The sequence below is a fragment of the Macaca nemestrina genome, chromosome 18 (assembly GCF_043159975.1).
Source record: "Macaca nemestrina isolate mMacNem1 chromosome 18, mMacNem.hap1, whole genome shotgun sequence".
Taxonomy (NCBI): domain Eukaryota; kingdom Metazoa; phylum Chordata; class Mammalia; order Primates; family Cercopithecidae; genus Macaca; species Macaca nemestrina.
Window position 1 is genome coordinate 52,188,018 of NC_092142.1, and position 23,193 is coordinate 52,211,210.

Consider the following 23,193-nt stretch of genomic DNA (forward strand, 5'->3'; position numbering starts at 1 on the left):
TGGTTTAAAATACATCTTAAAATGGTTATCTGTATCATTCTAATATATTATTTTTATAAAAATTTTAGCTCCTATCTTCACTGTGAGTGGGCCACAGAAGAGCAGCTTTTGAAAGATAAAAGGATCCAGCAGAAAATCAAACGATTCAAATTGAGACAAGCACAAAGAGCACACTTTTTTGCAGATGTAAGAAAAAAATAAATAAGACTATTATGTGTTGGTCTCTGAACACATGTAGCATTATTTATCAAAAATTACACATTATTTTAATTCTTAGACTTCCAGTGTTGATATTTGAATACAAATGCTACCTACATATAGTATTTTTCTATTCTCAAAATTAGGTTGGAAACTGTTTGAAACAGGAACACTGATAATTCAGAATGGTAGATCATGCTTGTATTTTTTAACTAGCATATATTTCAATACTTAGAGTTGAATGTGAGTATGGTTTATTACCAAGAATATATCAGCAAAGTTATTCAAGTGGAGGAAGTGATAATCTAGCAAGTAAATGGAAAATAAGATTTTTTCAGTACATGAAATATATTGCATATTTTCTATACCAGCTTCATGTATGTGAACAGAACCTCACTGGAAAAATTTACCTGTATAGGCCTGACTGAATGGTCTGATGTTCTTTCCTGGTCCAGATTTTCTAATAGACTCCTTTTAGAGCCACTTTAAGTTCTTAATTTGAGAATTTTAAAAACGTTTTCTTCTAAACAAAATAGTCACAAAAATAGTACAATGAATTCCCACATTTATTTTAACTGATTTCCAAAATGTTAACATTTTACCATGTTTGCTATATCATTTGTATTCATTCTCTCTGTCTCTCTATCTCTGTCATACACACGTCTTTTTCTAAACCATTTTAACATTGCAGACACTTTAGTATATATTTCCTAAAAACAACTATATTCTCTTTCATAAAAATAGTAGAACTAACATCGATGTAATACTATCATCTCATCCACAGACCTTATACATATTTCACTAATTGTTCCACTAGTGTTTTTATAACAAAATGTGTGTGTGTGTGTGTGTGTGTGTATGTGTGTGTGTATTTTTATCTGGTTCAGAGTCTAATCCAGCAACACGTTACATTTAGTTGTAATATCTCTCTTAGTCAGTCCCTCTTTGTTTTTCATTTCTTGGACACTTTTAAAGAGTACAGCTCATTAATTTTGTAGAATGCCCCTCAATTTGGGATTGTATGAGGTTTCTTCATGATCCAGGTTAGGCATTTTTTAAAAGAACACCATAGAAGTGATGCTCTGTTCTTCTAGTGAATGATATAAGATGGTACATGATACCTCTCTACCCCAGTACTGGTGGTTAATCACTAGATTAAGGTGGTATCTGCCAGATATCTTCACTACATAATTACTATTATTCCATTTGTAATTATTAATTTCACATAAAAAATGTGGGCTGGGTATGGTGGCTCATGCCAGAAATCCCAACACTTTGGGAGGTCAAGATGGGAGGATCACTTGAGGCCAAGAGTTTGAGACCAGCCTCGCCAACATATGAGACCTCTATCTCTATTTAAAAAAAAAAAAAAATTATTCTAATGACCTGTGAGTTTGTGAATGCTGGGAGGTCCTCCCATCACCTTAAATATCTCATTTATTCACTATGATCTAGAAATTCCTAATAAGCTGAAGATTTTAGAATTAATTAATAATCATTAAATTTTCATTAAAACTAATTAGGGGAGAGTCAGTGAAGAATTTTAAGTAAAGGAACGATATATAATATTTATATTTGAGAAAGATAACTCTGGGGACATTGTGAAAAACAGATTAAAGGGAGGTGAGACAGTAGTTGGGGTTATTTGTAAAGGTTCAAGTAAGAAGTGAGGATGAGGAAGGAGGAACCAATCTCAGAGTTAAAAGTAGAATCTGTACAAATTGGTTACTTACTAGATGTAGAAGGTAAAGAAAAAGAAGGAATCTAAAATGACTTCTTCATTTCTGACTTGTGTCACTGAGCGTGGGCTATGGAGAGGAAGCTCTGTTACCATTAACCAGTTAGATCATGTAGGAGGAGGTATGGGTTGAAGAGTAACTGAGTGCAAATGAGTTTGAGGTACCTCAGTAAAGTTTACAGTCGGCTCAATAAGTGGGTCTTGAGCACAAGAACCATCAGGTAAAGATAAAGCCTGTGTGAGACAACTGAGAAATGAGCATACAATGGGATGCATGGTCTTCAACTCTTGCAACCTAAGGAAAAGAATAAAGGAAAGATATAGAGGCTGCTTTCAGGAATTTTTTAAAGCACGTATCTTCTAGAGTACCTTATTTTTAAATACTATTTGATTGGTTTTATTATTTACAACATTATTCATGATATCCTAGCTATCATTTGGAAGTGAAAATGGAAGAATTCCATTTATTGGGCATTTAATTAAAATCAAACTTACAAGGTCTGTAGTGAAATGCTGGTAAATTTGTCCTTTTATCATTCCACTTCTTTGTCAGATGTCAATTAAGTTACCTTTTAATTTTAGATGGAAGAAGAACCATTTAATCCAGACTACGTTGAAGTAGACAGAGTGTTAGAAGTCTCTTTTTGTGAAGATAAGGATACTGGTGAGGTAAATATTTGGTAAAAATATTTTTTAAGTAAGAAAAATCTGAAGCTTTCCAAGTATTAAGACCTAATACTTTATTCTCTGTTTAAACTATTTCTTACTAGTGTCTTTTTCAAAATGGTAAAATGAAAAAAATTTTTTTACAGCCTGTTATTTACTACTTAGTAAAATGGTGCTCATTGCCATATGAAGATAGTACTTGGGAACTGAAAGAAGATGTAGATCTTGCAAAAATAGAAGAGTTTGAACAACTGCAAGCTTCAAGGCCTGACACAAGACGTTTGGTAAGAATCTGTTTTAGACAGCCTTATGAAATCTTAGCACTTGTTTATGTAAGTTACGATATTGCTAATAATTATGTAATTTGTTTTACTTTCATTTCTTTTAAACAGACTTGTTACTATGTGAGTCTAGTTTTGGGAGCCAAAGCTAAAGAGGGAGTTTATATGTGAAAAGACAGGAGCAGATTCCTTTTTGATTAGCACGAAAGTGAGGAAAGCTGCCCTGATAAACATGGAGATGTGACATAAGAGAATGAAATGAATTAAATATTCCATAGAAGAGATCATATTGTTTTGTAATAACTATTTTCTGATCTTCCTAATATTATTTTCTGGTCTTCTTACTTTATTTTCCAGTAATGCCCATAGGCTGTTAACAAAAGGGTATCAGTTTACCCCCATTCCTTTTACCTTCTAAATGCTATTCCTTGAACCAGAAAACAGAAGTATCACCTAATTCAGAGAGGAGTGGGTCAAGGAATGTTGTAAAAGAAAGATTTTCTTTTGGGGTGGGGACTATGCCTTGGTGGTAACATTAAGCCTCATTGAATAAGCTATGTCTTTAAATCAATGATTCTCAGTCACAGGTGCATATCAGAATCTCTTCTGGAGCTTTTCAAAAATTAGAGATGCCTTAAATATATGTTATAGACCTTGGTAAAGGGGGCTCAGCCAATAGAATTAATCCCCTTAATTAATGTAAAATTGATGACAACAAGGCTAGTCTGTCATGGTTAAATAATGTAGGAGATTTTTGTTTTGTTTTCTTTTCTTTTCTTTTTGCCAGTATATTGCTGTTAAATAAAATAGCATGTAAGTCATGTAAAGTATTTTGAGATTCTGTAAATGAAATTTTTCCCTGACCCAAACTAATGAATCATTAATGGTGACTGGATTGCTGAAAAGAAGCTGCACAGAACATGATCTAATGCAGAAATTATTTTAAGCAGCAATTAAAATATATGTTAATTTTTTTAATGCTCATTGGCTACCACTTAAAAAATGTTTTCTTTAGCAAACACTTACCTGTATTAAGTAGCAGCAGAGCTTCAATAACCAGTCCTGTTCTCTGTATACTGATAGCCTGTTTTGTTTTCCATTTACAATTACCATACACTTACCTGATGTTTAAGAAAAACTCTCCTGAACTGTGTTTTTCCTGTGCTCTCAGGGTAACACAACAATCAACACAAAAGACTTCTGTGACCCCAAAATATGTGGGGAATTCTTCTGACCAGCAAGCAGTCAGTTCTGCAGTGGACACCAGCTAGCTGTCCTCTAATTCAGTTCTACCTAGCTCTAATTCACCATCTACCCAGATATAGCATCAGATCCCACATCTTGAGGGTTCAGTCCCACAAGACTGTCCCCTCCTTTCCACCAGTCACAAGTCCAGGGGCCTTCAGAACTTCTGACTGACTGGCTTCAAGTTAGGGTTCCCATTACCCACCACTTTGGGTTTGATTAATTTGCTAGAGCAGCTCACAGCACTCAGGAAGACGTTCAAGTTTTACCGGTTTATTCCTCAGGATATTTTAAAGGATACAAACAAACAGCCAGAGGAAGAGACACATAGGGCGAGGTCTGAGTGCAGGAGCTTCTGTCCCTGTAGAGTTGGGGTTTGCCACTTTCCTGGCATGTAAATGAGTTCTTATTCACCTTTCTGTCAGTCTCCACATGTTTAGCTCCCTGGAAGTGTTCAGCTCCCTGAAAGTTCACTAAACCCTGTCCTCTTGGGTTTTTATGGAGGCTTCATTATATAGGCATGATTGATTCAATCATCCAATGGCCATTGGTGATCAACTTGATCTTCTCCCCTTCCTTCCTTCCTCCCCTCCTTCTCTCCTTTTCTTCCCATTCCTCTCCTCTCATTCTCCCCTCTAATCATGCCTTTGTCCTTCTGGTGACCAGCCTCACCTGAATTTGTCAGTCAGCAATATTGGCACACAAATAAGCAGCACTTTGGAGAACCCAAGAATATCAAGAGTTGTATGCCAGGAAATAGGAGTGAAGACCAAATATATATTTCACAATATCACACCTGATTATCCTGATAATTGTTAGAAGTGTAATTTTGTTGATTAGTAACAGTATAATTTTAAAGCAGAAGACAATAAGAGACCTTTTGCTTATTTCTCAGAAACTTATTTCTCCCACTGAGACCCTACTAATTTGGGGCCAGGATAATGTTATTTGAATTCCCATTCAGGAATCTTCAGAAAATTTATGTCTTATGTATCTGTATATATAAGTGAATAAAATTCTTTTAGATATAATGTTTCACTTCTGGGCTTATAGATTTCTTTTGAAAGAAATGTTTTGTACCATGAATATCAAAAGCTATTTTGAATGCTATCATAAAATTGTTATTGTTTTTTAAAAATATATTCACGATTGTTGCCATAATGTAGACTGCAATTGACTTTTGCACATTGATCTTGTATTATGCAACCTTGCTAAAATTACTACTTAGTTTAGCTTTCTTGGTAGATTCCACAGGATTTTCTACATAGACAAATCATGTCTTCTATAATATAAATAAAGACAGTTTGTTATTCCTTTTCAATCTTGATGACTTTTATCTTTTTCTTGCTGGTTACACTTGTTAGTGCCTGCAGTACAGTGTTGAATAGAAGTTGTCACAGAGGACATCCTTGCCTTATTCCTGATCTTAGGGGGAAAGCAGTCAGTCTTTCACCTTTAAGTGTAATGTTAGTTTTGGCTTTTTCATAGCTGTACCATAATAGGTTAAGGAAGTTCCCTTCTATTCAGAATTTGATGAGTTTTAATTAGGAGTGGATGTTGAATTTCTCATATACTTTTTCTGCATCTACTGAGAGTATCATATTATTTCTGGTTTTTATGTTTTATGTTTTTTTAAATAGAGATTATGTCTGCCTGTGTTGCCCAGGCTGGTCTTGAACTCCTAATCTCAAGTGATCCTCCTCACTTGGCTTCCAGAAGTGCTGAGCTTTCAGGCATGAGCCACCACACTTGGCTGATTTTTATTTTTTAATCTGTTGATCAACACTGATTAATTTTCTGCTTTAAACCTACGTTCCATTCCTGGTTTAAAAAAAACAAAAAAACTACTTGGTCATGATCTTATTGCCCTTTTTATATATTGTTAAGTTCAGTTTGGTAAAATTGCGTTAATATTTGCATCTTTGTTCATGAGGGACATTGGTCTGTAGTTGTGATGTTTTTGTCTGATTTTGGTATCAAGGCTTCATAGAATGAGTCAGGAAATATATCTTCCTCTTCAATTTTCTGGAAGAGTTGTATAGAATTAATTTGACCTTTAAATGTTAGGTAAAAGTTAATCATAGCACTACACTGTTATGCCTCTTAGGGTTATTTTTAAACCAATGCTTTTTGCCATCAGTATGATACATGGAAGATTTAAACAGCATTCATTCTTTGTTTTTCCACAAAGGACCGTCCTCCTTCTAATATTTGGAAGAAAATAGATCAATCCAGGGACTATAAAAATGGCAATCAACTCAGGGAATATCAACTAGAAGGACTCAACTGGCTCTTGTTCAATTGGTACAATAGGTATGTAGTATATCTTAACAAAAAAATTTATATTTTTAATGTGTGCCAAAATGTGTCAAGTAAAATAGATACTGATGTTGCTATATTGTTATTGTTATGAAGTCTTCATTATTTAAAGTGAGGTTACCTCAGGAAAATATGTAAATTACAATTTAGGATTCAACTACAATTGTTTTCTTTAAATGTATACCAATCAGAATAGAAGAAAGTTGGTATGTTGATTAATACTTAAATTTGAAATACCTTTCTAAGAGTCCTAAGACATCTTATGTGTTATATAATGCTTTTCAGCTTATCAACCCATACTACTTTCTGCCAACAATCAGTTCGAATTAGTGAGTTACGAGCAAGGTATACTTACAGGAATTAAAGCTCTATCATTTAATGTAAATCGTCGAAGAAGTAGGTTGTCAGCAATAGATAAGGAATGGAATATAAAATATGGGAACCTAGTAATTAATTACCCCATTTTTATTATTTGTTTTCCAAGGTTTTCAAAATGCCTTATAGAATGTCTTATATTCTTTTTTGAGATGAAAAGATAATTGCAAAATAAGTAAAAAATGGTACTGCAATTGAGAAAGCGTAGTAGTTACATATGCAAAAGAGCAAATAAAGGCCGTACTATTAGTAAGAATAGCAAAATTTGATGATGCTTTTATTTAGAATCATTTTTAATCATTTTTACTTTTCACGTGAGTCTTCTGAGTTGTTATGCTTAAGTGATGGTGAGTCATGGACTCAGTTGATAGAAAGAGGCCTGTTATCCCCACAGTGCTCTTTTCCCTGATTTATATTTTCCAAATGTTAATCATCATTTTTCCCAAGAGAACCATCTAGGAAAAGTAGTTGACAAAACATTTTTTTAACTTGTCTTCCCTCGTCAGTACCCTTTTCCATCTCCTACATTGCCTGTTTTAACCTTTCACCACTTTCTTGAAGCCCTTTGTTACAGTTCTGCCCTCTTCACACTCTGTATATGACTGCTTCATAGAGAAACCCAGGGACGGTAGGTAAATTCATCCAAGTTCTTGCTTGCCTTCATATCCAAGCCTACAGATACGTTAATATCTTCATCCATAGTTATTCTTACCACTGTCCTCATGTATCAGACATACCATCTCATCTAGTCTTCTTAGAATATAGAGCCTTACTTCAATCACTTATCCTTCTCTTTTTTATCTCCAGGCCATCCCTGAAGACTATTGCCATCCCTTCAGTCTATGAACAAATTTGGGTTTAAAATAAACCTTCTCTTGGCTCTGCTTCTCTCTCTGTCTTTCTCTCTCTCCTTCTCTCTCTCCCTCTCTCTCCCCATTCCCCTCAGCACCACCACCACTGCCCCCACCCCGACTCCCCTGCATTCTCTGAAACTTTTAACTTTCCAAATCCATGGAATATTTTTCAGCCCTAATTTGCTCTCTGCTGCATTGGTTAGTAGTTGGTACTCCTTCCTTCTTTAAACATTCCCCCCAGTCTGAACCCCAACAGCTTCCACAGTGTGACTGTCTCCTAGCTCTGCAGTACCTGTGACTATTCCTTTCAATAGTCTGCTGGTTCTTCTTCCTCTGCCTGCCCTGTAGATACTGTGTTTGCCTGCCCTTGGTTCTGTCTTTAGCTCTCTTTTCATATTACATGTTTGTTCTCCCTAAGCCGTATTCTGTACTCCCCGTGCCTTCACGTAACAGTAATATTCTAATGGTCCCATACTTTTATCTCTAAGGTCTTGAACTCTGGGCCCATGTTTTTATTTGGCTCTTGCTACCTGAGTGTCTATCTCAATGATTCTTTAAACACACTAGAATAAAAATTAGTATTATTTTCTGTTTCTTCCCCACCAAAATTGTTCTTCCTCTGTATTTTCCATCTTGGTTAATGATAACACAATTCCTTTAGTCACCCAGACTGAAATCTGGCTTCACCCTGTACCCCATACATTGGTAACTAGGTCCATTTCATTCTAACCCACAATTAATTCTGGAAGATTCTCTCCCCTTAGTTTCTCCTCTCTTAGACCAGGTGCCCACACTTTCTTCCCTGCACTTAATGGTGCTTTCCCAGTTACTGTCCCAACTTCTAGTCACCTCAACCTCTAATATCGACAATAGCACCAGAGTAAACTTTAAAATACAAACCTAATCTCATTGGATTTGTTTGAAGTGTGCCAGTAATTTCCATTGCATAATAAAATGGCAAATGTCTTCTATATATGACCCTGCTTCCTCAATAATCTCCCCTCCTTTTACCTTCTCCTCCAAACCATAGAAAACAACTTTTGGTCCCTCAGTTCATCATGTTCTTCACACTTCTGCTCATTCACTATGCTCTCTGGCAAAAATCCTACTCATTACTGACCTCCTTTCTGAAGGAGGTCTTCTTTCATCTCTTCTAGCCAGAGTTGAGGCTTAATCTTTCAAGCCTCCATAATAAACCATACTGATGATTCTTAATTGACCAACATATCATAATCATCTGTGAAGCTTACTTTTGAAATTATAACTGATTTTATCCTATTCCATATACATTGAATCAGAATGTATAGGGGAGGGGCCTGAGTATCTGGGGTTTTTTTTCAAGCTTTGTGAGCTCTTCTGATGTGCAGCCACAATTGAAAACCAGTGCTCTATCTGTGCTTCAGTGATAGCACATTGCATGACTATTTATTTATTTGCATGTCAGCTTCTGTAATAGATATACACCCCTGAAAGGCAGATAACATGTTCTATTTGTTTTGTATCCTGTCTTCTCATACTGTCCTTAGATATAGAAGGTATTTATTAAATGATTCCTGAACAAATAATATATTGAGTTGGCCTTGCCCTTCCCTTTTCTTTTTTAAAAAATCAAACATCTAATGGGTGGTATCCTTATTTTGGAGCTACAGAAATCCTTAGGTGTCCCTTTGCAGGATTTTAATAAAATTTTAATCTTAAGCCTACTCTGCACTTAAGCAACTTTTACATTTTTATAAATACAACTATTTTATTTGATCTTTGATTATCTTTGTATATTTATCTTTAAAGTATAGAAAAAAACCCAATGTATGCATGGATAATGTATTTGTTTATTTCAGACGAAACTGCATTTTAGCAGATGAAATGGGTCTTGGCAAAACTATTCAATCAATTACATTCCTCTACGAAATCCTTCTGACTGGTATAAGAGGACCTTTCCTGATTATTGCTCCACTTTCTACTATTGCAAACTGGGAGAGAGAGTTTCGTACGTGGACTGATATTAACGTTGTGGTTTATCATGGGAGCCTGATTAGCAGACAGATGATACAGCAATACGAGATGTACTTCAGGGATTCACAGGTGTGTTATTATTTTGTTTGTTGTTTGAAAGGTCAGGGCTGAAAAAGATAAGTATTACCTACCAATTATTTTCAAATTTAGGATACATTTAGTTGCCTACCTAGATCTTAGTTCAAGCTCTTTTATTCATCATTTTTATTTTACAGTAAATTTGAGTAGCTGAAGAGAACAATGAGAAAAGTCAGTTTAATGCCCTAGTTAACTATAATGAAGTATGCAGATTTAAACAATGCACAAGTTTCATTGTAATTCTTAATTTTTCAACTAGAATAATAATTTTACTAATTGTTTCTAAATACACATTAGATTTATTTTTAGAGTAATAACTGTCTCTGATCATTGTCCAGCCTTTTTCCCATCATTTAAAAAATTTAAATCTTCACTGATACCACAGGCTTAAATGCCTGTTGAGTTGAGACCATAGGTTCTCTTTCATGTTCAATGGATTTTTATTTTAGACATTTTTTTAAATGTGGTTTGTTTTGCTTACCAAAACAGGTATACCTCCATCATTTTCTCCTTAGGATTGATTATTTCAGTACTCTAGTGGTTTGATGATATTCCTCTCTCCATGTATTTCAGAGGAGCATTTTCTGTTTTACTTTGACCACTTACTCTTTAAGAAGGGATTTTCTATCCCTTCTAAATACATAGATCATAAAATAAAGGGATGACAACTTAAGAATTTTCTAGCAGAAAGTTAAGACTAGAAAACATAGGCCAGGCATGGTAGCTCACACTTATAATCTTAACACTTTGGGATGCCGAGGTGGGAGGATTGCTTGAGGCCAGGAGTTCCAGATCAGTCTGATCAACATATCAAGATGCCATCTCTACCAAAAAAAAAAAAAATTTTTTTAAAAAAGAAAACGTGAAATGCCAAGTCATGGTCTTGAATGTTCATATGAATCATTTTATTAAAATATTAAGAAATAATTAAATCAATAAACACAATTCACAGAAAGGGTACTTTTTAAATGGAAAATGGCACCCTACATTAAAAGCACCTTAGTATTTTTTCTTTCACTCATTCTGTTGTTCTAAAAGGATCATTATAACACATGACCAGGTTATGTGATATGATAGAGGTTGAAGTAAGATAATGTGCATAGCCTTCTACTTTTGTCTCCCAGTAATAACGATTTTCTACCTGTTTGAGCCCGAGAGTTTGAGGCCGCAGTGAGCTATGATCACACCACTGCACTGAAGCCTGGGTGACAGCAAGACCCTTTCCCTAAAAAAAGGAAAAGAATCAAACTATAATCTAATTAAGGTATCATGGACTCCAAAGGTGCAAAGGTGACTATTTTCACTTGAAGAATAATTAATTATATAGGTGCTTAATTTCGTATAAATGTAATTGTTTCAACCTTGGAAGTAGGAAGCAAAATGAGGAACAGGAACAAAATCAGTTAATTTATCAATTTTCAAACTCTTGGGCTTAAGTGATCCTCCCAAGTAGCTGAGACTACAGGAGTGCATTTCCACACTTGGCTAATTATTTTATTTTTTTTGTGAAGATGGGGTCTCAGTTTGTTGCCCAGGCTGGTCTTGAACTCAAGTAATCCTCCCACCTCAGCCTCCCAAAGTGCTGGGATTACAGGCAGGAGCCATTGCACCTGGCCTAGTGTTTTGTTTTTCTTACTCATACATTTGTAGAATTTTAGAGCTGTATGTTGTCATAAAAATTATTTAATTTGACATTCTCATTTTTTACAGAAAGCACAACTAATATCTTGAGACTTAAAGAGATTTTTAACAAAGTTACAATTTTAATGTATGTGTCACATGAGTTTGGCATAAATATGATAGCCAAAAACTTGGAAGATCCTTGATATGTAATAAACTGATTTGTATATATTAAATACTGTATTTTTATGATAAATGTTACAAATTCTAGATATGTTACCTAAAGAGGTTTTAAATTTCAAAAGATAAAGATGTCTCCTGTAATGAGATAAATAGATCTGTACTTCAAATATAAAAATAACTTTTAGAGTTAACTCTTTCAAATATATTTTCATATAAATTAAGTGAATATTTAACTTCTGTTTTTTTTACATTATCAAATAGCTTGAAATAACAGTAGTACTAAAATTATGCTAAAATTTTTCTAAATTGCCCTGGGAAAAGTAATAGAAGTGATAAACTAATAACCACAAACATTTATCGAGTATTTACCATGTGCCAGGCATTATGCTAAACAGTTTACACATATTATTTCACTTAATCTTTGTAATATCAACCTTGTAAAATAGGCAGTATTATCTCCATTTTACACATGAGGAAACTGAGGCTAAAGAAGTTGCGTAGATTGCTGCAAAATCACAGTACAAAACCAAGATTAATAAACTCAAACCAGTCAGATTCAAGAGCCCTTGTTATTAAACACTGTGATATCAGCTTAACTGAATATATTATATCCCAGGTTTTTAGAGCTGCATAAATGTCATAGATATAATTTATACCTATTTTAATAATATTCTGCTGCAGCTGTTATTCAACTTAATGGCCAGTATACACAATTAATAATAACTAATCTAAAATTAATTAGGTTAACATTAATTAAAATCTATGTCAGAATACCCAACTGTTCTTATCCCTTCTTTTCACTTAATACCCAATAGCTTATGTTTTCAACCCTGTTTAAACACTCTCTTCACTTAGATTCCAAGACTTCATCCTTTCCTACATCACCACTTATTCTTTCTCAAGCCCCCTTTATTGGTTCCTTCTTATCTTCCCTGTATCTAAACTCTGTGGTAACCCAGGGCTCAGTCTTCAAACTCTTTTGTATCTATACTCATTATCTCACAGATTTGATTCATACACGTAACTTTGAATACCATCTGTACTGCTGAAATTCCTAAGCCTGTATCACCAACTCTAAACTCTTTCCTAAATTCCAGAGTCATATCCAAATGCCTACTAAATATGTACATGGATATGTCTAACAGCAGTCTCATGGATATGTCTAATAGAGGTCTCAAAATTAAAACATACAAAATCAAAATCCAAAACTACTTCTTTTTAGTAAATAACAACATGAACTTCCAGTTGTTCAAGCTAAAATTTTTAGAGGTAAATTTGAGGCCCTACTGTATCTCACTCCATACTTAACCATTGGAAAATCCTGTTGGCTCTACTTTCAAAATGTATCTAGAACTGACCACTTCTCTGAACTCCAATGAAGATTTCTTGCTTGCATTGCTATGGCAGCTTTCTAACTGTTCTCCATGATCCCGTCCTTGGCCTCTTCAGACAGGTTTCATCACAACTGCCAAAGGGACTTTTAAAAAATACAAGTCAAATCAGGACACTTCTTACAAACCCCTTCAATAGTGTCTTGCTCAGAGCCAAAGTTTGTATAACAGTTTTCAAGTCCTGCAGTTGACCACATCGCCTCCCCCACTCACTGGGTTTCAAACACTCTGGCTTTCTTGCTATTTGAATGCTGCCAAAGATACTCCTACCTTAGGGCCTTCATACTTACTACTTCTTTTACCAAGAATGCTTTATTTATAGATCTCTAGATATCAACATGACTTCTTCCCTCATCTTTAGATCATTCCTCAAATATCACATTGCACTAATGGTCTCCCAACCACTCTATATAAAACTGCAGTGGTCACCTCCAACCTTATACTTCTTATCCCACATCCTTGTTTTATTTTATTCCACAGCCCTTATCTCTAATTTACTTTTTTAAAAATTATTTTCTTAATAACTGTGTCCTGCATTTGATTCAGTAGAATATAAGTTGTAATTGGATAATTATTTTTATCTGTTTTGTTTACTGCTGTATCTCCAGCAACTAGAACAGGGTCTGGCACATGGATACTCAATATCTGCTGAATAAAGTATTTGGATGGCTAATTATTCGCTATTTATTTGCTGTTATATTTTTGAACTCATTGGTGTAAGTAATAAGAACTAATACTGAAATCTCATTGGCCAGATTTTATCATGATTTATTTCTTGCCTAAAATTATTATAATTCTTAAAATTATCATAAAACATTTTACCAAGAAATACTCATTTGGATACAATTGTTAATAATATAATTATGTTGGCATAATTTTTAACATTATTGAACATAGCAATATAATACAGTTTCAATGATAAAAGTTTTCATTGTAAGGGAGTGTCTGCATATGTAAAAATTTCATTAGAAATATTTTATAACATGTTATCAGATACCATTTGACAGGAATAAAAAATATGCAATTAAAATATTCCAGCAAATAATTATATTTGATCATTTCTAGGGGCGTATCATTCGAGGAGCTTACAGATTCCAAGCTATCATCACCACTTTTGAAATGATTCTTGGAGGCTGTGGAGAGCTTAATGCAATTGAATGGCGATGTGTGATTATTGATGAAGCACATAGGTTAAAAAATAAAAATTGTAAACTCTTAGAGGGCCTGAAACTCATGAATCTGGTAAGTAACTTAATATTATCATTATGACCATTAAGTTTATTAGATGTGTAGTAAAAGGTCATAGAGTTAATACTAAAATTTTTTTTTTTTTTTTTTTTTTTTTTTTTGAGACAGAGTCTCTCTCTGTCGCCCAGGCTGGAGTGCAGTGGTCGGATCTCAGCTCACTGCAAGCTCTGCCTCCCGGGTTTACGCCATTCTCCTGCCTCAGCCTCCCGAGTAGCTGAGACTACAGGCACCCGTCACCTCGCCCGGCTAGTTTTTTGTATTTTTTCAGTAGAGACGGGGTTTCACCGTGTTAGCCAGGATGGTCTCGATCTCTTGACCTCATTATCCGCCCGTCTCGGCCTCCCAAAGTGCTGGGATTACAGGCTTGAGCCACCGCGCCCGGCCGCAAAATTTTTCTTTTTAATTTTAGAGTATAAGTACATCTGAATCCTATCTATGATAATATAGATTTTTTTTTTGGCCTTAATTTGTAAGAAAAAGATTCTGTTTCCTACGACTTCAAATTTTTTAGCTCTTTCCTTCAAAAAGCATTAGTAATTAATTTTTAAAATAAGATCTCTATAGAGAATGTACTATTTAAAAGAAAATAAGACCATAAGGTTTTGGGTTTTTTTGTTTGTTTGTTTGTTTATTTGAGATGGAGTTTCTCTCTTGTTGCCCAGGCTGGAGTGCAATGGTGCAGTTTCCACTCACTGCAACCTCTGCCTCCCGGGTTCAAGTGATTCTCCTGCCTCAGCCTCCCGAGTAGCTGGGATTACAGGCATGTGCCACCGTGCCTGGCTAATTTTGTATTTTTAGTAGAGATGGGGTTTCTCCATGTTGGTCAGGCTGGTCTCGAACTCCCGACCTCAGGTGATCCGCCCACCTCGGCAGACTCCAAAAGTACTGGGATTACAGACGTGAACCACTGTGCCCGGCCAAGACCGTAAGTTTTAAGCCATAAATTCTTTAATAGAAAGCCCCTTTACCGAAGTTATATTATTCAGATCATTTATGATAAAAAGTCCTACACAATTCTACATGTTTAACATATGTTGGTTATAATTAATAATGGGATTTCTTATAGTCATCTTTTTGTTAGTTGCTTCTTTCAAATGAAAGCATTTTTTAAACATTTTGATTTTTAATTAAGATCACATAATTACTACATGAGCACTTGAACAAATAATTCAAATACAAAGAACCACATTCTGTAAAAACTTAAAGTGTTCCTTTTTACTCCCTGTTTATCTATGCCACACACCCAGTTCAACACCTCATTCCAGTATGGTTTCCTGTTTATCTTTCTAGGCCATTTGCTACCATATACATAATATGCAGATTCACAGATGCATATAAAAATATTTAGCATGGGAATTTAGAGGTTTTGTCAAATAAAATTTTAAATAATTTGTACTACCATTAAAAATATTCTATGTTCATTTTCTTCTTTTACTATTATGTTTAATTTTTAAGGAATTCTAGTTTCAAAGCATGTGTCAATTAGCCCTTTACATTTTTGTATTGTAACCTCAGTGATTTGATAATTCATTCATGTTTGAAGAGTTAAATGATGATCATCCAAATTATAAATAATGAGCACTCTTTGGTGTACAAATTACCATACTAAGAATGTTTGAGTACAAAAGAAAAAATGCCCTCTTTATTCTTAGAATGTTGATTTCTTTTCTTCTAAAATTATTTAGAATTTTTAAAGGCATGAATAGCATAAAAAGTGAAGTATTTCAGAATGATACAGAGTTTTTAAAAAGTGATTGGGATAGTACATTCCTAAAGATTTGTGGGTAGAGATGTAGTTTTTTGAGTTAACTCTTGAAAATTATGAGTTTGGGTACCGTGGCTCACACCTGTAATCCCAGCACTTTGGGATTACTTGAGACCTGGAACTTGAGACCAGGTGGGTAACATAGTAAGACCTCATCTCTACAAAAAAAAAAAAAATGTAAAAATTAGCCAGGTGTTTTGGTGCATACCTGTAGTCCTAGCTACTTGGGAGTCTGAGGCAGGAGGATCCCTTAAGCCCAGGAGTTCAAAGTTACAGTGGCACCACTGTAATTTATTCTAATCATTGTAATTATGTTGTACGTGTAATGCTGAACTATGATGGCATCACTGCACTCCAGCCTGGGTGTCACAGCAAGACCTTGTCTCTAAACAAACAAACTATATATATATATATATATATATATAGAGAGAGAGAGAGAGAGAGAGAGAGAGAGAGTCAGAAAAATATTTGCATATTGAACATTTGATAACCTAAGTCAGCTTTCATATAATTATAGTACTGTGATGTTTGATGTGAATTGTTCTCACTTTATGTAGGAACACAAGGTGCTTTTGACTGGCACACCTCTCCAAAATACAGTTGAAGAACTATTTAGTCTTCTTCACTTTCTTGAACCCTTAAGGTTTCCTTCTGAATCAACATTTATGCAAGAATTTGGGGATCTGAAAACAGAGGAACAGGTATCCTATTGCTCTTTGTAAATACATTCATCACATTTCTTATCATTGTAATTATTTTGTATGTGTCATTAAATGCTCACTTATGTTATATGTCTTTTTATCATTTTTCATTCAGGTACAGAAACTTCAGGCTATCCTGAAACCAATGATGTTGAGACGATTAAAAGAAGATGTGGAAAAGAAGTTGGCACCTAAAGAAGAAACCATCATTGAAGTAGAACTTACTAATATTCAAAAGAAATACTACCGGGCTATCTTGGAAAAGAACTTTTCTTTTTTATCCAAAGGAGCAGGACAAACTAATGTACCTAACTTGGTCAATACCATGATGGAGCTCAGGAAATGCTGTAATCATCCATATCTTATCAAAGGTAGCTAAGAAAGATTATAACAAATACATTTTTCTTGCAACAAATACTAATGAATAAATAAACAGAACACACTACAGCTGTAGTGGCTGTTATGACTCTCTACTGTGATAGTCTAAGGAATTACAAGTATTACAGAATCAGAGGCAATGTGAACTACTTCGTTACAGTGACTGATGTTAGCACACCAGGTTATGTTCAGCAGCAGTTTGTTCAGTATAATTTGGACTAGAATTTGTCCACTTGTTTAATCCTCCTCATGGGCAAAGACAGCAAAACCCATTTTGGGGGCTTCTGCATTTCCATTTTTTTCCTGGTTTCCTTCCAGTCTAGATACATCAGTTAGTGTTTCAGTTCTTGTGCTGTAATAATGTTACTTTTTAAGATCTTATCAGGTTCTCTCCCAGTGTTCTCTCTGTACAATATTTGAGTTGTTCACTTATTCTTGGGAATATACCTCTCTCTACTCACTTCATTCAAGACAGCTGAAGTCTCTTGTAGTTATAGTACTCTCTTATGGCCAGACAGGCTGAGGAAAGGAATACGGAGAGCCTCTTTAATTCTGATTTGGATTATCTGAAGGAAGTATGCATCAAGGACCTGTAACATGGCTTTCATTTTAATTTATTCTCTTCTTTCTTTTTTTTTTTTTTTTTTTTGAGACAGAGTCTCGCTCTGTCCCCCAGGCTAGAGTGCAGTGGCGCGATCTCGGCTCACTGCAAGCTCCGCCTCCCGGGTTCACGCCATTCTCCTGCCTCAGCCTCCTGAGTAGCTGGGACTACAGGTGCCCGCCACTGCGCCCGGCTAATATTTTTGTATTTTTAGTAGAGACAAGGTTTCACCGTGGTCTCGATCTCCTGACCTTGTGATCTGCCCGCCTCAGCCTCCCAAAGTGCTGGGATTACAAGCGTGAGCCACCACGCCCGGCCTTTCTTCTTTCTTTTTCTTTTTTTTTTTCTTTTGTTTTTGTTTTTGTTTTTGTTTTTTAAGATACAATGTCACTCTATCTCCCAGGCTGGAGTACAGAGGTGTGTTCATAGCTCACAGTAGCCTCAAGCTCCTGGAAACTGATCCTTCCGCCTCAGCCTCCTTAGTAACTAGAACTAGTAACTAGTAACTAGCCATATGCACCACCATACCCAGCTGATTTCTTTTTTTTCTTTTTGGTAGAGATGGGGTCTTGTTATATTGCCCATACTGGTCTCAAACTACTGGCCTCAAGAAATCCTTCTGCCTTGGTCTCCCAAAGTGCTGAGATTACAGGCACGAGACATTGCACCTAGCCTTAATTTTTTCTTGTTTCCTTGTTTTGATGGCTAACAAGATGCCCATAGACACATCCAGATCAACTATGATCGTCCTTCAGTGATGACCACTATTATGATTGCTGTTTAAATATTAGATGTTTAAAAATATATGTGTTTACCAGCTGAGTTAGGATCACAGTTTTATTTTTTCCCTAATAGCATTGATTAAACATTTAGCAAACTTAAGTTTATACAAGGTATTATGCCAGGTGTCTGAGGAGATAAAAAGATGTTTAAGACATTGTTTATGTCCTCAATGGAATTACAGTCTGGTATTGGTGAAGGTTCAGCAACAAGCATAAATAATTCTAATAAAAGCAATGTACATGCCATTAGAAAATTATGTTACAAAAGCACACAGGAGCACTAATTTTGATTAAAAGGAAAGCAATTGGGAATTTCCTGCATTTGTGCATTGCTATTACCTTCTCCTATTTCTTTGACAGGTGCTGAGGAGAAAATACTTGGAGAATTTAGAGATGCATATAATCCAGCTGCTTCTGATTTTCATCTTCAAGCAATGATTCAGTCTGCTGGTAAATTGGTCCTTATTGATAAATTGCTTCCCAAAATGAAAGCCGGAGGTCATAAAGTGCTCATCTTCTCTCAGATGGTTCGCTGCCTTGACATCCTAGAGGACTATCTCATACATAAAAGGTAAAGCATACTGTAATCCACTGAATTATACTATGAATTATGCTAAGTTTGTGCTATTAAGATTTGTGCAGCACTGTAATGTAAATGAACTTTACTCATATCTTTCTTTTATCCTATATTAGAATAATGCATTCAAATTTGTAAGTAAAGATTGTTTAGGATTGTGTGTTATGTTTTCCTAACCTGCATATGTTGCAATATTAGATGTGCCTGAGGAGTCCAATTAAGAAAAGCTTGCAAATAAATATTTGATTTGTTGACCCAGGAATGGGTTTAATAATGTACATTTTACTTGATTAATAAACCTTGTGGATGAAACTTTAAATAGACTTATATTTACAGCAGTCATCCTCAAAACTGAAAAAAGTGATTCAAGAACCTTTGGATCTATTTCATTGTTATAATTAGAGCCTTAAGCTGTGGGACTTTTATTATATACTATATAAAATTTGTTCATGCTTTCATATTTTCTGATTTGTTTCAATGTGTGTTTTTTGTTTTGTTTATTGGTACATCACAATAAGATAGTATTAAATGTTGTCTAATCAGGCGGGGCGCGGTGGCTTATGCCTGTAATCCCAGCACTTTGGGAGGCCAAGGCGGGCAGATCACGAGGTCAGGAGATGGAGACCATCCTGGCTAACATGGTGAAACCCCGTCTCTACTGAAAAAAAAATAAAAACTACAAAATATTATTCGGGTGCGGTGGTGGGACTCTGTAGTCCCAGCTACTCAGGAGGCTGAGGCAGGAGAATGGTGTGAACCCAGGAGTTGGAACTTGCAATGAGCCAAGATCGCACCACTGCACTCCAGCCTGGGCGACAGAGCGAGACTCCATCTCAAAATAAAATAAAATAAAATATTGTCTAATCAGTATTTAGGCTATAATAGGCTAATTATCATAGGATATTTTATCAGACCATTAGGATTCCATCTGATAGTAACATATTAATGTAAAAGAGAATCAGAAATTTCAGCTGTAGATTTTTTGTTTTGTTTTTATTTATTTTTTTATTTCTGTTTTGTTGGTTTTTTTTTTTTTTTTTTTTTTAAAGACATGATCTCAGTCTGTTGCCCAGGTTGTTGTGCAGTGGTGTGACCATAGCTCGTTGCAACCTCAAACTCCTGAGCTCAAGCAGTCCTGCAACCTCAGCCTCCCAGGAAGCTGGGACTACAAGCATGCACTACCACACCCTGCTAATTTATTTTTGGTAGAGACAGGGTCTCACTGTGTTGTCCAAGCCGGTCTCAAACTCCTGGGCTCAAGCAATTCTTCCACCTCAGCCTCCCAAAGTGCTGGGATTATAGGTATGAGCCACCGCATCTGACTTGCAGATTTTAATTCAATAGATTTTAACCCATATAGATAAGTAAAGGTCTATACTGTTTTATATTATTAGAGATTGTGTAGTTCATTTTTATTTTTCATTTTTATTTCTGGTTCCATTTTTAATGTCAGTGTCCTACTCTTTGGCCTCATTTTAAAATGTATATTATTCTCAATTTTATATCATATGATATGAACATTAAGTTGCACTGTTCCCAAAAATAGTAATTCTTACATTTTTTTAATCTCCTTACATGGAGAACTTATACAGATAAAACTGTACTTATAAATTTCTATTGTAATAAATTTCATGGAAAATTCAGAGTTTCTTTTATTCTCATAAGAAACATTATTAGAAGTCTTTCGTCCATTTTGCAGGTACCAGAGATAATCGTGGGGTGACTGCTAAAACTCTAGTAAATCATATGTAGAAGTGTGTCATATGTCATATGTATACCACTCAGAGTCCAAGCTCCTAAATTTTTATCTATTTTATTTTTATTGGATGTCTTGCAGTTTTTGAGTTTTGTATATGTTAAATGGGGAAGGATAAAGGAAGTTAAAAGATAATTACTTTGCAGTAATGACTATAAAGAATTCAACAGCATTCCAGTGTGTTCTTAATAGATTGCAATATAGAAGCAAGTATGTCAGTCAGTAGTATTATGGATTAAGGACAAAAGAAACGTTCATAGCCTTCTTGTATAAAGTCTTTGTGAAAGTCTTTATTTCTTGCAAGAAAGTGATGTATTATGGTGAGATCAGCAAAGCAGTTTTTAATAGACTGCCTTTTGTTATTCTAACTTCTGAAATAAAATTCATTGTAGTGGTCTTTTACCCATACATCCAGGAATTCAGAGGTTTTGTATCTTTATATTTGTTTTTGTTTTCTCCGTAGCACCAACACCAAAAAGTATAAAGTCACAGAAACTAATTTAGATGATATTGCTTCTTAATTTTAGAGAAAACATAATGCTGCAGGAAAACTGACTTTCCATTTGATAGAATATGTCTTCAATTTTATTATAATTATTTATGTAAATTTATTCCATTTCATTCCATAGATATTTATATGAGCGAATTGATGGCAGAGTCAGAGGAAATCTTCGGCAAGCTGCTATAGATAGATTTAGTAAACCTGATTCAGATAGATTTGTTTTTCTCCTGTGTACCCGAGCTGGTGGGTTGGGCATCAACTTAACTGCAGCTGATACATGTATAATTTTTGATTCTGATTGGAATCCTCAGAATGATCTTCAGGTAAATAATTGCCTTGGCTAACAAGAAATGCATTTTTTAAAAAAGTAAAATTGTGTAACTGTTTTTGATAATCCACATCTTGTATTTTTATCTGGACAAACTAATGTATGTTTCTCTGTAAAATATCTGTGCCAAATAAAATAGGTGAAATTATTTTAATTGTTATGATAAAAACTATGATGACAAAAAATTTTTACTTTTTTATGTGTCTCACTGACTTATAAAATTTGTCTTACTAGCTTATAAAAAGTTATACCTATTTGAGTACAGTAATTTTTGTTTGTTTAGATATGAGGTCTCACTATGTTGCCCAGGCTGGTCTTGAACCCCAGGACTCAAGCATTTCTCCCATCTTGGCCTCCAAAAGTGCTGGGTTTACAGGCATGCATCATCATGCCTAGCCTGATATTCTTATAGTTTAAATAATAATGTGTAAATTTGAGAGAGACCTAAGCTCTAAGAATAACTTATTTGTAATAAAATTAAAATTTCAGAATTTTAATCCTTAAAAATAAATACTTGCTTATTCTAATTTTATCTTGTAATCATAGTATGTTTTTTTAATAAAATACTTAAGAAAATGAAGGCACACATATAAGTAATGACTATACTTGGACTACACAGAAATATAGGAATATTAATTACAGTGATTGAAGAGGGTCTAAATTTGCAGAAGGATATGAGAAGAGAACAAAATATAAGAGAAATTATTTTATTATTCATCATTGTCTTAATTGCATTGCAATTCATATTAGTACTTTTTTTTTTATAAAACTAGTCAAGTGTAGTCATGAGAAGGGGAAAAGTAGAGTTCAATCTGTAAAAGTGAACAACCCATTAAATAACTACCTGCAGACCAGCCATATTATTTTTTTAAGCAAGCATAAAAACAAATATAATAAATGGTTATTGAGAATCTACATAGCTTAAAACATATTTTAAATTGCTCATTTATATAACTATATGTAATCTACTTTAAAATATCAAAAGATTATCCAAAATTAATACAATAAGCCAGAGACCAACTCTTTCTGTGGAAGGCTCAATTAGTAAATATTTCAAGCTTTGTGTGCCACATAAGATCTCTATCACACATTCTTGTTTGTTTGTCATAATCCTTTAAAAAGGTAAAAAAGCCATTCTTAGTTAGCAGGCCAGATTTGGTCCACAGGCTGTAGTTTCCCAATTCCTATGTTAAACCCAAATTATAATTGTCTGCCTTTGAAATGCATGTTTGTACTTATAACTGCCTACAGTGGATGTTCTGAAAGTTAATTTATAATAATAAAGTCACTTTATAGAACCTGAATAGAAAGTGGAAAAACTATCCTGAATCTCCCAACTTCTTCCTGTCACTTGTTTTTTCCTATTTGACTGCTAATGTAGATCCAGTCTTTATGGACTAAGATCATATTTGGCCTCTTGTACTTCCTCTACACCTAGAGCAAAGTTGCCCATTTACAATCCTGGGTTCCAAATGGCACAGTCCTGGGTTCCAAATGGCACAAAATGGATGTGGATAGAATACAAATGTCAACAAGGGGCATAACATCAGTGCCCCTATATATTTTAAAGCCACATTTTATGATTTAATTTGTC

At 34.6% G+C, this 23,193-nt stretch overlaps 1 protein-coding gene across 11 annotated transcripts in view; it reads left to right on the top strand.

Moving 5' to 3' along the window:
- LOC105494102 (chromodomain helicase DNA binding protein 9) overlaps nt 1-23,193 on the top strand; it is a 276,902-nt gene that overhangs the window by 178,210 nt on the left and 75,499 nt on the right. For all 11 annotated transcript variants that reach the window (XM_011762222.3, XM_071084529.1, XM_071084531.1 and 8 more), the window contains 10 exons: nt 69-186; nt 2,519-2,605; nt 2,749-2,886; nt 6,320-6,441; nt 9,515-9,758; nt 14,027-14,203; nt 16,532-16,675; nt 16,791-17,046; nt 18,797-19,007; nt 21,399-21,594. In XM_011762222.3, coding sequence (XP_011760524.1) covers nt 69-186; nt 2,519-2,605; nt 2,749-2,886; nt 6,320-6,441; nt 9,515-9,758; nt 14,027-14,203; nt 16,532-16,675; nt 16,791-17,046; nt 18,797-19,007; nt 21,399-21,594 — 1,693 coding nt within the window. The remainder of the gene's footprint in view (nt 1-68; nt 187-2,518; nt 2,606-2,748; nt 2,887-6,319; nt 6,442-9,514; nt 9,759-14,026; nt 14,204-16,531; nt 16,676-16,790; nt 17,047-18,796; nt 19,008-21,398; nt 21,595-23,193) is intronic.